Here is a 16,852-nt window from a genome sequence, read left to right on the forward strand (position 1 = left end):
TTTGTACACTTAAGACCCAGGCAAAGCTCTCAACAGTCGCACCTTCACCTCCGGGATCAAACTGCATACCGCTGACACCCTCGGAAGCAGCAGCACGCCTATACCACCTCAGGCAAGGAGACGGACACCAGAGATGCCGGATCAGGTGGGAATAGCATCTTCAATCCATGCCCTAACGCGGTATAGGCGTGCTGCGGCTTCTGAGGGTATATTTTATATATATATTCCAATATATAGAATAATGGAAGTACTGCATTGGCATAGGATGCAGGTATTGGGGGAATGGTCCTATAATGGCCACGCACTGTACAATCCTGCCACTTACATTATAGATCCAGACCGGATGTAGTCCAGCTGTTCAATGAAGTCATAAAATAACTACTCTTCTGACCTTATCTACCGATATTTGCTCAGCTACATAAAAGTTTCAGAATATCACATAAAATAAATAGATTTGAGCTTTGCAAATTTAAATAATCAAAAGACAAATAATTGTTATACAGTATTTACTGATTTATTTTACTCTTTTTAGCATTTCATTTTAGACTGTGTTTGTTCTTACAATCTGCAGGTGTTGATGCAGACATTTAGCCAGAGTATAAAATATCTCTATAGTGTTAAACTTGTGGATCAATTTACCTGTCAAATAATAATAAAAAATACTGCGCTAATTGTTTATCAAGCATTAGTATATACACCATTCTTGTTTATGTACAGAAGATTATTAACATAATCATTATTTAATAAAAGGCCCTACATGTTTGAGCTGTAGTTGACATCATCCCTGTAAATGTACCCCCCTCAACCTCAGTATCTTGTTGCTTTCCCATTTCCTTCAAAGCAACAGATATCTGCATTATGGTTAATTAGCTGATGGTGTATATATATTTACTGGGCACATGAGCCTAGCATAATTGAGTGAGTGCAGCAAGTGAGACCTGATTTCTGTTGGAGACACACACAGTGATTCCAAATCACCAAATAGAGAGAAAAACATTTTAATTTCAAAATAGTGACTACAAGACTTGAGTTGTGTAATAATCCCTCTTCCCCTCTCATTTCTGTTGTTATAAAACATGCAATAAGGTCAATTAATGAGTAAATTGTAATAAGTAGAATTTCTGCAACTACAGTATATACTAGAGATTACTGTAAAAAAAAAGTCTTATATAACAATAATAGTGTATATAACATAATTTAATGTCATTTTACCAGACATTGCTACGACATGCTCAATGCAGGTCATATCTAAAATTGTGACATATACCTCCAATCATTATTATAATTATTATAGTTTATAGTTATCACACAGATAGATTTACATAAAAACTCCATTAACAGCTCAAAACATAAAGTGAAAATAGTTACAAGCCAAGACAGAAGGTGTAAATATTTTATAATGAATGTGTTCTCAAATTATGGTGTAAACTTATTTTTCTTTCCAAAGGCCTAAAAACTACCTACAAACTCAGCAGGTGCATTAAATAATGAAAAGCAAAATTAAATTTTTGTTCTGTTTTCTGATAATTGACATTAACATTTTATTCTGCTTTTTTAATTATTACCCTAGATTTTCTATGTTTAGATTTAGTTATATGTGGAAATATGTTCATAAAAGATTAAATGGCAATTTTTTTTTTAAAAGCAAGCAAAACACCTACAGTAGGTCGGTTTTGGATTCCTGTATTCACTTTACAAATCGAGATTACAGAGAAAATTGCATATTTATGCCGGAATATGCCTTAAGTGCTACATGTGCTAAGAAGAGCTTAACTAAAGCAGATTGTGATACAAATCAAAGCTGACAGTTCTATGATTTCTCATATTCATGCAGATATGTTTTACTTTATTTTTATGTCGCTATCCCAGTATGTTCGTACCAGGAAAGAACAAGTTTCACATTCGCATCCAAGGCTCCAGAACAATTCCATGCACAACTATTTGCTCTTGTTGTCAGTTATAGATCATTTACATCTATGATCACAAATTGGTCAATCACTGGCTAGACTCAAAGCTAACAGCCTCTACAGAAGCCTTTCCCCAAGGGTGTTGAAATTTTCCTAGTACAAAGTGTAAATATGCTTTACTGAACTGTTCCAAGGCTCATTTATCAGAGAAGCAGGCAAGTCAATCTATAAAAGTAAGCTAAAGAAAGCTAAACACTAAAAAGAAAAAAAGGATTTAGCAGCCAAACAATGTGGACCGGCTTTGACTGCAACGCAGGAAAACAAAGTATATTATCATATGTGATTAAGAAGTGGACGCTTTTAAACTGTAGAGAGCAGTAGAAGTCTTTTAAAAGCTGCCTTAGCCGGCTACTCTGAAGATGAGAGCTGCACTAAGAAATGTACACAGAAGAAATCATACAAATGTCTTCAGCATTAATCCTCTAGATGTAATTGTCTCAGTTCAAATGTATTTTAACTGTTTTGCTGTCAGATAAAAAATAGTTCTATATTTTTTCGCTCTCTGTTAAACAGAAGAGGATCATTTAAAATAGTTAGAATTATTTTAATTTTTAATACAAATGTTATCTTCAATATAAATAATTAAGTTTTGCTGTCTTTGACTTAATATTTACATGATATTTATTCTGCGTATCCGCTTGTCCGCCTTTCTCTCCGTCCTTCTGTCTGTGTTCAAGTAGGTTTAACAGGAGTGATGTTTTAGGCATTGAGTATAGCCTGGGGCATATTGTTCTAGTGGGTTTTCCCCTGTTTTTATGATGGAAAATTCTGTCCCTTTCCTATAATATTTCCCCACATTAGTAATCTTTTTCATGGCAATGAACACTTACCACTTGCATAAATGAGCAGGGTTAATACAGTCTACAAAAATATTCTCAGTTTACACATAGCAAACCTATTAAGTTTGGTTTGGTCACAAAGATTTATAATGATCTGATTATGAAGGAGTTAAACATTACAAGTGTTATATGAGAAATAATTGTGAAAACTTGGGGATGTTTAGCATAATAAACCTCATGTTAAAAGGACCCTTTGTGCACACATTGGAGGAAGGCAGCATTCAAGTTACTGCTTATACTGCATGTGACATGCAGGTAAACAGAGAGTGTCAATGAAAAGTTCAGAAAGTTAAAAGACACATATACAAAGAATCCATGTGACATCAGCTTTAAGATGCTTTTATATCATGCTAAACACTTATCTCAAATGAATCTTTTGTTCATTGATGGGCAACAAAGTATTTTTTAATAGCTTCATAAGTAGTCTTTTTACCCACAAGAGGGACAAAAAATACCATTTTGGGGTTGGGTATGGCATGCCGGTGCTCGGGACCCTGACGGTCAGAATCCCGATAGCGGCATCCTGATAGGGTAAGGTTGCCGACACCTTTCAATCGGTATCCTAACCGTCCCCCTCTTCCTACCCCTCCCTCCCTGGTGCCTAAACCTAACTTCCCCCCCAGTGCCTAAACCTAATCTCACCCTCCCCACACCCTAAAACTAACCCTCCCTCCTTAGTGCCTAATGCTAACCCTCCCCCTAGTGCCTAACCCTATCCCCTAAACCTCCCCCTAACCCTGCTACTTACCTACAGGATGCTGGCGGTCAGGATGCATTGCCGGCGCCAGGATTCTGGCAGGTGTCGGTATTCCGGCGCCGGTATTCTAAGCCACGGTATCCCATGTGTTGGGATATTGACTGTATCCCATGGAGAGGTGTCATATTACATAATACGATGAATCCAGAACACAAGCAGTAATTTGACCTTGAGTGGTAGTCTGGCTTCTAAAAATACATCAACTTGGTTCAAAGACTGTGGGCCTGATTCAGAGGTGCAGCTGCAACTGCATATTTTACACAACTGCCTCTTTATGCTAATACCGTGGTCAATAGACTGTGTGCAGAGATGTCCACCTGCTGTGCGCATCATCCATCGTACCATCAAACATTACACCAGCCCTATGGAGGTGCAGGTTATGCACCTGAACATGACTACCGGTGATAGTAGAACTGCAGTAAAAGACGCAGCTGATGACCGTGACATACCCACAGGGGAGTTTCTACCCATTGGCTAGGATGGCACTTGCCAGGGGTGCCGGCCAAAGGGGGGCGCCATCTGGCAGTGCCACCAGCAGCCAAGGGGTGGAATCAGGCCAGGACTAGTACCAGGAGTCCTGGTGTTCCCCTGGGACCCACAAGTGTAGTGCAGACTGCAGAGATGGTGGTCTGCCCTACAGAATAACAAACACATAGCAGCCAGCCAATGAGAGTCAGGCAGACTCTCATTGGCTGCTGCGTCCTGATGGGAGATGGGAGAGACATCATGACGTCTCTCCCATAGTGCAGAGCGGGCCGGGAGGAGCGGACAGCGGCTGTCATTGGCAGGAGCGGGGATGCAGGTAAGTTGTATTTTTTTCTAGCACAGCACGGGGGGTGGTGGACTGTAGCTATGGGGCACTGTATAGGGGGTGGCCGGTACTGTGGGCACATTATGGGGGGGTAGCCACTACTGGGGGCACTTTATGGGGGGTGGCCGCTACTGGGGGCACTTTATGGGGGGATGGCTGCTACTGGGGGCACTGTATAGGGGGGACTACTACTGGGGGCACTGTATAGGGAGGACTACTACTGGGGACAATGCAGCAAAGGGGGACTACTACTGGGGCCAATGCATAGGGGGGATTACTACTGGGGGCACTGCATAGGGGGGACTACTTCTGGGGGCACTGTATGGGGGTGGTGGCCGCTACTGGGGGCACTGTATAGGGGGGACTACTACTGGGGACACAGGATAGGGGGGCACTACTACTGGGGCAATGCATAGGGTGGACTACTACTGGAGGCATTGCCTGAAATTATGGGGGGAGGGGGCCGCCTGTCCATTACAATGTCAGGGGCGCTCGGATCCTAGATACACCCCTGTATACCCATATGGCTAGCCACCATGCTGTTACCACCCAGAAAAGCCCACTTAATTGCCTCTCTCTGCATCCAAATTAATTATGTGGCTTTTGGCGGTAACCATCAGGGTGCATGCTCAGTGTAGCTGACTGAAAACAGTGGCTGCTTGCGTGCGTCATCGACACTGCATTCATCTCTGAATCAGGCCCTGTGTGACTGCACTGGGATGGCCATCATCCTTTGATTGCTAGCAACCATCGATGGTCCATTATAGATGGGCGATGGTTTTGCCATCAATGGTGGAGATTCAGGGCTTTATTCAGAGGCGGCCGTACGGTCTACGACCGCACGGCCGCCCCGACGCTTGTCCAGTGCGCATGCGCACGAGGGAGCCGGCTCCTTCATGTGCATGCGTGAGACCCGCTACGACCGACAGCGCCGGTCGTAGCGGGTCTCTTTCCAAAGGGGGCGAGCTGTCGATGTTGATTGACAGCTCGCCCCGTTTGGAAGGAGGGCCGGGGGGGTGGCAGCCCAAACGGAGGCGTTCCAAAGGGAACGCCTGCCGTTTTGGGGGAGGCCCCACTGACATCACTAGTGATGTCAGTGGAGAGCTTCTGGCTCTGACAGAGCCAGAAGCTCTCTGGGGCTTACGACAAGTGAGACCCTGCCCTAGGGTCTCGTTGTAAGCCCCGATGGTCGCGATGGTCTATGACCATCGCGACCATCACCCTAGCGGTCGTTAGAGCTGTGGGTGTAAACCCACAGCCTAACGACCGAAACAGAGGCGGCCGGTCAGGATGCAAGCGGCCGTCCAGTTTCTGTGCGACCGCTTGCATCCTCCGACCGCCACTGAATGAGGGCCTCATTGTTTCTCTACCATTTTTGCTGAGCTCCGATGGTGTGAGACAGCAATGTTTACATTCTTTTACATCTGTTACTAGTCCGGCTCTGCCACTGAGCTTTTGTCTCCTAGGAGCTTATATCAGAGGCAGAACTAACCAATATACTGAGCTCAGAGATGCTGTAAGCGGAGCTAACCAATCAAAACTATGATGGCTTTGACTGGCTGGCTAACCTCACAGCATCTCTTACAGCAACAGCACTCAGCACTGCTTGTGTCAGGGCCTGATTCAGAGATGCAATGCAGATGTTTATGCAGTTTGAGCGATTATCGGTAATCTTTGCATGTGTTTGAGTCGCACTGCGCATGTGTCAAGTTTAATTACCGATGTCGCTCACAGTTAGAATTTATTTGCAAAATGATTGACAGGTAGGGACCATTTGTGAGCAGTAACGGGCAGGTGGCAACTCAAACGCAGGCGTGTCACAACTGTTTTCGTTGTCTCTGTCTACAACTGTAATCCGTTTGCAGTGAAAATGGCTTCGGCGTCTCAGTTCCCGAGGTTAATCTGTGACCATAGAGCTGCTCAGAAGTCTGATAATCGACTGATCTGCGACCCAACTGACTCTTTGATTGCAGTCGCTTGGATTTGTGAAGCTGCTGTTGGGCGTCTCAATATGCGTATCCATATTTTTGCACAGCTGCTGCATACAAATTCACAGCTGTGGTGGCATTACTGTACATCTCTGAATCTGGCCCTTAGACATTATTGACTTTACAGTGTCCCGCTCTAATGGCCTGATTCAGAGATTCCGATATTTACGCAAATCTCTGACGTTAAATGATATGCGCAGGAGCCGAAGTTGGTCACAGTGCCCCAAAAGCTGCAGCATGAGTGTTAGCCCTGTGTTCTGGGCATGCTGAAGCCAGTGGCTGCGTCCTTGGATGCAGCTTCACTGGTGCCGGCAGCGTGATTTTGCCGGACATCCTGAATAAACTGTTCATGCAGAGGATCCGATGCTGCTTTGGAACAGCCATCAGATCACAGAAGCCGGCAGTGGACTTTTTACTTAAGACGCCTCCTGCAGCTTTTACATATTTTAGCACAGCCATTGTATACAAAGACACAGCGTCGGTGCCACTAATGTAAGTCTCTGTATCAGGCCATAAGTGTGCAACATCCTAATTAGTGATATTAATCGATGGCTTTCCTTCAATGGATTTCTATAACAGATGGTAGAAATCAATGGTACCATCAATGGTGAAGCCTTTGATGGACCACCTTACCGGATTGTATTCCCTCAATGACATCACTCAGACACTTACTCGCCGACATTGAAGGCCATACTCTTGACAGAGAGCATGGGGCTGGTGCAAGTTTCAATGGTGCAGCACATGCTTGTACACCAGGGGAAGGGCTGATACTAGCACTGATACTAATGTTGCGACTCAGAATTAGCCCCTTTAGAGTGCTGTATGTCATCACCAACCTTCACACACTAGTCTGCTACATAGACTGTGTGACTGTGTTGAGCTCACTCTGTGACATCAGTATCACTAGAAAGAGAGGTAAAGGAACTTACTCTGTTTAGTAGTGCTCCCATATGTTGGAATTGGTATGAAGTCCCGGCAGCTGAATAGGTTCATATCCCGACGCCGGCAGCCAATAGGGAGAAAATAACGACAGGGCAGGTAAGTACCCTATCCCTACCCCTCTCCCCCCTAACCCTCCATTAGTGGTGCATAACCCTAACCTTCCCCCTTAGTGCCTAACCCTAACCTCCCCCCTCGGGTGCCTAACTCTAACCTTCCCCCCTAGGGGTCCCTAACCACCCCCCCAAAACCTAACTCTAACCCCGCTATGCTCCCTAAGTCTAACTCTCCCCCCCCGCGGCTAACGCTAAGGGGGCGCCCCGGACATACCTCGTTCAGGCTGGCATCCTTCAGCGTTCCGGTGTCAGGATTAAGATGGTCGTCGGTACTTCGATGCCTATCTTAAGCCCCTTGTCAGGATTCGGATGTCAGTATTGAGACCAGCGGCCAGTGTCGTTGTGCCCACCAGTGTCATTGTGCTCACCATGTGTTTACTGTAGTATGATTTAACGCAACTACTCGACTTAAAATCTGTCACTATATATACTTTTTTTCATGCTTTAAAAGTTTGTTTAAAAACAATATTTAACAAAAAAAAAGTACTTTCCTGAAAAACAGATGCCAAGTAATACGGAGTGGAAGTTATGCCAAGAACAGAGCAGGGTATATTTAGCTTGAACTGTTCTCATAGTAATTCTGAATGTATGCTGTATAGTTAAATGGTCTACTGGCACGAGCCACTTCACGGTATAGAATGTTTGTATATTAACATATTTTTTTGTAGACATCCTTAGTTTTCAGTATTATTACATTTGTGTTAATTTTAGCACTTAGAATATGGACTGACAGAGCTGTGATGGTACAATTAAGAGCCAAATTGAAAAGATAAAAATAGCAACAGCTAATCTGTGAGAAAGAAAATGGAGACTGTCTGTACATTACAAAGGTTTTATGTATTAATATATAACAAGGCTGCTCTTTTAAAAGTGACTTGAATCCTTTGCAATATCTATGATATGATTTTTCATTACTTTTAAGCTAATTACAATCATTATCACATTTTCCATTACTTCTTAAAGCTTCATACAGAAAAGTGCACACAGGCTTAATTTCAGCAACTACAATATGTACCTATGACTCAAGAACCGTCTTTAAGTCACTCTCTTTTTAAGTAAAATAAGAACTGAAGTTATCCAATCAAGACAAAAATTGAATACACAACAAGTAAAGTAATAAATCAGTCTTGTCTTTGTATGTTTTCTATCCCCTTCTCTTTGTGGAATGATCTCATTCTGGGGTAGATATACTAAGCATAGGAGAGAGATAAAGTGGAGAGAGATGAATTACCAGATTGGTTGGTACTTTATCTCTCTCTCCACTTTATCTCTTAGTAGATCTACCCATCTTTCTCTTGTTAGACCAGATATAAGACAAGTATAAGAACCTGCCACAAAGAGAACCTGCCACAATTCCTGTTTATATTCTTGTTTTGTCATCTGTGGAAAGACCAGGTCACCTCAGGCGGATGGTTCCACCCATGCCCAAGTAGTATCTACTTCATATTTTATTTCTTACCTGAGGTTATGGTTATTTTATTTTTAAAAGTGAACAGTGATAATGTAGCTTGTGAGTCACAGGGTACATCATAGGCGTGCGCTCATAGGGACCAGTGTGCGGCAAGACACACCGTAATGTCGGACACTGTCTCCAAGCTTGTCAGCAAAATTATCAGCAGACCCAAATTGTGCAGGGTCAGATGCGAAATTGAAGGAAAGTAGAGTGATATCCAATATTGGGGTTAGGCACATATCACTTTCCTTCCCTTCAATTTCTCATCTGATCCTGCACAATTTGGGCCTGATTAGGAGTTACACGCTATTGCAGCTGCAACTGTGCCTTTTCTGCAGCACAACTGAATCTTTATGCTAATGACATGGCATTAATAACTATTAAGATGCAACATTGGTCACTCCATCAGATATTGCATTAGCTCTATGGAGGTGCAGAATTTCACTCTGAACATGGCCGCCTGTGTCAGTGGAACTGTGTCTTAAAACTTAGTTGCTGACCATGAAATGCCCACGCCAGGCTAGCCAACTCCCTGTTGCCACCCAGAAACGCCCACCGAAATTACCTCTCTCTGCATCCAAATATGTTCTACAGTACTTCTTAGAGCGGCAACCATCGGAATGCATGCACAGTGAGACTCGCATGCATGCGGAGACTGAAAACATTGGCCGCTTGTGTGCAGCATCAACACTACGTGCCCCTCTGAATGAGGCCCTTTGTCACAATTTTTATGATTTGTAACAATTCTTTAAAAGAGTTAGAGATGTGCACTGACTCCCGTGTTTTGGTTTTGGATCAGGATTCATCGTCGAATTTTGGTTTTGCAAAACCAACCTCACATGTTTTGGTTTTGGATCTTGGTTTAAAAAAAAAAATGATAAAGTTTTAAAAACAGCTAAAATTATGTCATTTTTGCAATGCAACACCCGAAATTCAGATTATAAATCCAAATTCAGAACTGCTGGAAGATCAGAACCGCGACTCAGATTTATCCGGTTCTTCTCAGGAGATTAGAACCGCGATCTGTCCGGATTCACGTAATTCGCTTGGATTCGGATTTCTGGAGAACCGAACCGCACATCTCTGAAAATAATATATTGATACTTTTATATTTGATTAATAATAAGATGATTTTCTGCTGAATTTGGGTGGAAAAATAACCATATATTGAAATTGTTTCTAACCTATATAATTGTTAGCTAGAGATTTCATCTGACAAGTAGAAGTTTAGTATCACTGGCTCTCCCCTTCATTTCTTTGCTTAGTCATGCATTAGCAAAATAGTTAGAGATGCTGATAAGCTGATTAAAATGTAGTTTTTCAGTCATTAGACAGCAGAAAATAATCAATAACAATGTTTACAACTATCTTATTATACAATGTTTGATGAGTGGCGGGTTCTTAACGCAATGCTCCACAGGTACAGTACACACACTTTTACTAATTATGTTGTATATATTTTACAGAAAAAATGTACTGTGTAAACAAATACACTACAAATATAAATACAGTATAACTATTAAATACTATAACTGTTTAGTTCTATTAAAAAACTATTTTTGCGTTAACATCTATTTTACACAGTACCATCCTCAATATTTAAGTACTGTGACAATAAAATAAGTACATTTACTTTAGAGTGAAAATCCTTTTTTTCTCGATAGTAGGGAAATAATGGAGTTCCCACTGACAAGGCATGTTTGGTATAAATAAATCATCTTTCAGCAGTCCACTTGCTTACAATGAAATTTTCTCCCCAGATCACAACAGTATCGGGAAATGAGATCCTTCTCCAGTCAGACACAGACATTACTATACAGGAATGGTTCCAAGCAATCCGAAACACAATTGACAGCTTGGTATGTATTCGTTTGTTTCCTTTTTTTTTAATGTTTTTAGAAGTATAGCATGTTTATATAGTTTAGTGGGTAGCTGAAATGACAGATTTGCAGACAAAAAAACAAATACAGTGAGCAGTCAATAACTAAATAATTATATCTTGATTATTTGGATAATTAGTCACTTTTCTTGGCTCCCTAGAATAGTTAAGTTCTGGAGGGGAAGGAGAAAGTGGAACAGTTATTAAAACTAGTGTAAAATAGATACATGAACATTTTCGAGCCGGTTCAAAGCTCGATCGAATTTCATAGACTATCGAATGGAACTGTATGTTCGAAATTCCTGGCTAGCAGTCACTGCTTGCATTGCAAGTTTGCTGCTCAGCATTAAAGTTCCAGGTGGTATTTGCGGGTTACAGTCAATTTTTGATTGTTAAAATGTACATTGTTAATTTTTATATTATTTAAATAATAATAATATTATTAATAAAAAAAATAACCTTTTTTTTTATCAAACTGCCAACACTACTGTGTTCAACATTCATTGTTTGTTTTGGATGTTTGCCAATTACAAGAATATAAAAGCCAAAATATTTCAAATTGACTTGAATGTCGGCAATCACAGTCTCCAACTTTGTAAACAGGTCAGTCAGGCTCAGATATAGTCAATCCCTGATAGACCTTCTTCAGTTTTTCTGGCTTTTAGTTTGTAAACTGCAAAATTACATTTTCTGACTGGTCGCTATGAGCAACATCACAGCACACATCTCCCCTCTTTTAAGATGAAGAAAGCACAGTAAGAGGTGTAGCCTTGCATCACTGGGGGGGTGGGTCAGCACTTTGGCTGTTCTGAGCTGTCTCTGCCCGGGAAGCAATCGGGAAGCCGACTGCCTATATACCGGCAGCCGGCTTCCCGACTGTCTTATCCCGGCAAGGGTGAAATGCCGGGTGTCTAGATGTAGACGCCCGCATTTCCGCGACGCCAGGAGACCGGCGCCCGGCATCACGATCGTAGTGATGCCGGGCGCCGCGAGCGGACAGCCGCGGGGGGGGGGGGTTAGGTTTAGGGCTCCCGGGGGGGACTTAGGGTCAGGCACCCCCCCGGGAGGGTTAGGGTTAGGCTAGGGGGAGGGAGGGTTAGGGTTAGGCACCCCCGGGGGGGACTTAGGGTTAGGCAACCCCCCGGGGGACTTAGGTTTAGGCAGCGGGGAAGGGGGTGGTTAGGGTTAGGCACTTAGAGGGGGATTAGGGTTAGGCACTTGGGGGGGAAGTTAGGGTTAGGCACCCCTAAGGAGGGTGTGGGTTAGGGGGGTTAGGTTAGTTGATACTTACCTATCCCCGATCGGGATTTCCAGCGCTGTCGGGCTTCCGCTGCGTCGCACTCTGCTCCTGTCGGGCTGCCGCTGACGGGAATCGAACCGCCGGCAATGCGGCTGGCGGTATATCATACCCATTCCCTCTGCCCTATTCCCTTACCCTAAAACCATGTTTTGAATGCTGCACACATTGATCAGAACAGAGGGACATGGTATCGAATGGGTCTGTTCTGCCTAAATCCGGACAGCTGGGTGGTATCACATTATTGTTTCACTTTGCACTAGTTTTTACAATATAAATGTCCCCCTTTGTATTTTCATGTAACATTGCAGAACAGGTTTGTGAGTCAATAAGGATTTCATTACGGCAGACGTCATTACATAGACCACACAGGACCTAATTCAGAGATATACACAAACCCAATGGTTTACGTACATCTTCCATGTCTATCGATCTGTGCATGCGATGGGGCATTGGCAGCCAGCATCCCAGAAAGTGCAAAGATGCAGCCGTAGATTTAGCAGCCATCTCTGAATCAGGCCCACAGTTACAGATACATGTGTTTATAGAATGACTATATAATGCAATTGCTTCAAGTATAGATTGGAGCTGATGGAGAGTTGAACATGTGCACAGAACTACATACATGTATTTGCCCATATGAGGAGCTGTAAGTATACCTGCAGCGAGACCATCCCTACTTTAGTTGCTTGGTTTCATAGCCATTGTGGAGAATCTCTGGGTGACCCGGGTTTATTTATGATTCAAGATCGCAGTATATTACAGAATAACATGAAATAGTCCAATCACCACTTCCTTAGTTCTGGTCTTGGTGGTACTCGCTCATCCTTCACAGCCATCATTATTATCAGTGCACACATGCACCAGCCCTATACTTGGTATAGAACAAGTGTTTTTATGCACATAGGCTACGTTCTCTAAACATAGCCTACTAGAGAACGTCCCAATACAGCCCAGTTATGCTATGCATTTGTTTTAAAGTCTGCATCAGCCCGATTATGTCTAGTTCTTTGGCATAATGAGTGGTCATGAGAAATACAAACAATCATTTACCTAACTTTATATTGTTAAGAGTGTGGTTAGCACAAATATATAAATGCTGAAGTAGGAATAGTAAAATCACATGTTGGGGGCCGTCTTAGTGCCCACTTCAGGCAGCAAAATGTTTAAGACACCCTGCAACACTGATCAAAGCTCATGATAAATTGATGTCCATGGGGGTGATGTATTAAGCAGTGAAACTTTTTACAGAATGTACTTGATATATTATACTTCAAAGCTGATTGGTTGCTATGGGCAACATCTCCACTGGTCCACTTCTACACGCTTTTCACTGCTTGATACACATTTTTTATTTTAAAGAAAATGGAACGTGACTGCAAAAGATGCAAATAATTCCCTTTTCTTTAATAACTTTTATCAAGTTCAGAAACAAAATTCTGGCCACCTGGCATAGGCGTCTTTGCAATGGGTGCAAGGTATGCGGTGCACACGGGCACCTGGGTCCAGGCGGGCCCACACCGCACACCCTGCACCCACAGGTAATCCTACTTACCTATCCACCGATTCCCGAAGTGCTGCTCCGGAGCATCGGACCGGCGCTGCAGAGCAGCAAACACTCACTGGGAAAATGGTGGCGGCACGCGCAAAAAAAGATGTCCCCAGGAAAGTAGGCGTGGGCACCATTTTCCCCGAGACCCGTGCATCCGCTGTAGATTCTGGCATGAAGCCAGAATCTACAGCGCTCAGTGCCGCACTGAGCCGCTGACAGAGAGGAGGGGGCCCAAACGGAGGCTGCACACGGGCCCCCTCCTCTCTTAAAACGCCCCTGACACCTGGTACTGGATGCTTATGGAAAGCCCACCTAAGTTTTCATACAAACCCTCCATTAGAAAAAAGGAAAATCTTCATTGTATTAGTAGGGCATTTGCATATCACTTTCATTACATTTTATTCTGCCTTCTACTGAAACTAAAACAATTGTTCTAATAATGTTTGTGTCCTTTGTTTTTGGGAGAGATGTATCAAGCTTTGGGGGGAGACTACCAAAGCTTGGAGTGAGATAAGGTGGACAGAGTTAAAGTACCAACTAATCAACTCCTAACTGTCTATGTACTAAGCCTTGGAGAGAGATAAAGTGGACAAAGAAAAAGTACCAATCACTCAGCTCCTATCTCTATCTGTCATGTTTCAAACACAGCCTGTAAAGTGACAGTTTGTACTTTATCTCCATCCACTTTATCTCTCTCCTAGGCTTTCAACATAGATCTCTAAGAAGCTGATTGGTTGGTACTTTAGCTCTCTCAAGGCTTGATACATGTTCCCCATAGTCTGCTGATTGGTTGCTATGGGTTATATTATATAGTAGACCAATAATTTTAATTTTGGAATATAGGGCCTGATTCAGCATGGATCGCAAGTCTGCAATCGTACGCACCCACGCGCTGTGAAAATATGCAAATGAATGCAATCGCAATGCCGCCGCAGCAACATATGCAGACGCCTAGCACTACATAAAGCATCCCCCTTCCCTTTACTCACATCCGCAACAGCTAACAAGAAAGCAAAAACATCGATACAATCGAGTACCATCGGAGCCATACGCACAGTTGTGGTTGACCAGACCCTCACTCAGAAATTGCTAAACTTTCTGTACGCAGTGAGAGCTCAGGCTGCATCTGGCATCGCAGGGAAGCGGTATGTATTACTGCCGGCCCCAGGTTCAAATCCCGAACTGAGAAACCCGGCAGGGGTGAAGATCCCGACAGGGGTTTTTGGTAAGTACTACTAACCCTCCCCCCTAACCCTCCCTTAGGGGTGCCTAACCCTAACCTCCCCCCCTAGTGCCTAGCCCTAACCCCCCTAAGTGCCTAAACCTAACCTCCCCGTCCCCGCAGCCTAAACCTAAGTCTCCGGGGGGTGCCTAACCCTAACCTCCCCTTCCCCTACCCTAATTCTAACCCTCCCAGGGGAGTGCCTAACCCTAAGTCCCCCCGGGATCCCTGACACCTAACTCTCCCCCCCCGCGGCTGTCCGTGCCCGCCACCTGGCTTACCTTCGTTCAGTATGCCGGGTGTTGGGCTCCCGGCATAGGTCTAATGACAGGCGTCGGGATTTCATTGCCTGTCATTAGTACCCTGCCGGGATTTGATAGTCGGGAAGCTGGCAGTCGTCATTTCGACCATCGGCTTCCTGACTGCATCCCCATCGCAGGGGCTTAATTAGGCACGCCCCTGAAATGCCATCCGAATGCACTGCCATGCCTGCGTTCTGTCGACCAACCCCCGTCACCACCCCTAAATGGCACTTCCTGTCAATCACTGATCGATGGGTCTGTGTACTGCCTGTGATCGCTTCCCCCATCTTTCGCAGTTCGCACTCTGCGATGCATACGCATGCGCAGACTGCACACATCGGCCGTCTGTGTGTGTTTGCACACTTGCAATACGTGCTGAATCAGGCCCATAGTTCTCGGCAATGTACGGCCAAGAGGTTCATCTGTGGACATCCAAGGTAGCCTAACATCACTGATTTTTCCAGGCCCCTATATGGGGAAAATTTGTGACAATGGTGTCTGTGAAGTGCAGGTGTTCCCATGATCCCCACTGCATTCCAAAACCACTTCACAGACATTGGCGAGGATTGAATTTGGCCCTAACAATGGAAAGTTTCCATCATAGCACCTTGAAATTGGATTTTCGCTTTTGACTGAGTGGCTTTTTCTACTAGTGACTAATAAGCTCTGATTTTACCATGTTTCTTTCAGGGAAAAGGGCAGTTATTTCCCCCTCTGAGTGTTAATGTATGGAAATCTTCCAGTGCAGAGTTGCTGCACCACGGACCTGAGCCCAAAGAGAAAAAAAATGAACAAAGAAAGTCTCTGGGTGTGTATTTTATATCAATCATTAAGTTTTGACTAATGGTTTCTGCAAAGTATGTGACAAGCATCATCATCATCTTGCGTTGTAATATATTTAGTAGTGTACATTTTTCAGCTAACTTTGACTCTGTGATAGAATATGGCCTATGTTCATTACGTGACAGCTCATGACCTATGGGAGTTAGCCGAAAAGACAAAAAAAAGAAGAGTCAGAAAAATATTGCAAAAATAAACACAAGACACAAAAGTAAGAAGATGGCTCGATAGTTAATTAGAGGTCCAAATACTGATTCCCTTTCCTACAAAATCTTCCCCCTGTCCCTTAGTCATCCTCAGTACCCCTTATACCCCTCCTCATTGGTTGTATTTTATCCCATGATATATATATATATATATATATATATATAATTATATATATATATATATATATAAAACATCCATATAACACACTTGTCATTTTAATTTAGCTCGCTATTAGCTTCATGCAAAATACTTGTATTGTTGCCACTGTACTGATTACCAAATGCTATATACTGTTAGCTAATCTATTACTTGAAGTTGAACTATAACTTAAAAATTAAGAGATTAGAAAAAAAGTGGGCAAAGACCTCTCTGCTGCTAAGGGATAGTTAGTTACATGTCCAAATGTGCAGATGTTAGATTTATATGAGGATGACTGGTACACTTTATGGTTTTCAAAATAGTCTATTAATTAATAGCATTAAAATTAATTAATGGCAGAGATGAGTGGGTTCGGTTTCCAGAGATCCAAACCCACACGAATTTAGCAGAACCGAGTCGGATCCGAGCAGGCTCAGAGTTTCCCGCCTGACTTGTATCTCGAAACCGAGGCAAAACGATAGAGTCTGAAATCTCGTGGTTCGCGAGCTTTCATCTCTATGATCAATGTAGTATATAAGGGACCA

At 43.3% G+C, this 16,852-nt stretch overlaps 1 protein-coding gene across 2 annotated transcripts in view; it reads left to right on the forward strand.

Annotated features, from left to right (window-relative positions):
- ARHGAP15 (Rho GTPase activating protein 15) overlaps nucleotides 1-16,852 on the forward strand; it is a 724,185-nt gene that overhangs the window by 339,952 nt on the left and 367,381 nt on the right. For both annotated transcript variants that reach the window (XM_088474917.1, XM_088474916.1), the window contains 2 exons: nucleotides 10,631-10,729; nucleotides 15,813-15,930. In XM_088474917.1, coding sequence (XP_088331043.1) covers nucleotides 10,631-10,729; nucleotides 15,813-15,930 — 217 coding nt within the window. The remainder of the gene's footprint in view (nucleotides 1-10,630; nucleotides 10,730-15,812; nucleotides 15,931-16,852) is intronic.

This window comes from Taudactylus pleione, unplaced genomic scaffold (genome assembly GCF_031769625.1).
Source record: "Taudactylus pleione unplaced genomic scaffold, aTauple2 ptg000156l, whole genome shotgun sequence".
Classification (NCBI taxonomy): Eukaryota; Metazoa; Chordata; class Amphibia; order Anura; family Myobatrachidae; genus Taudactylus; species Taudactylus pleione.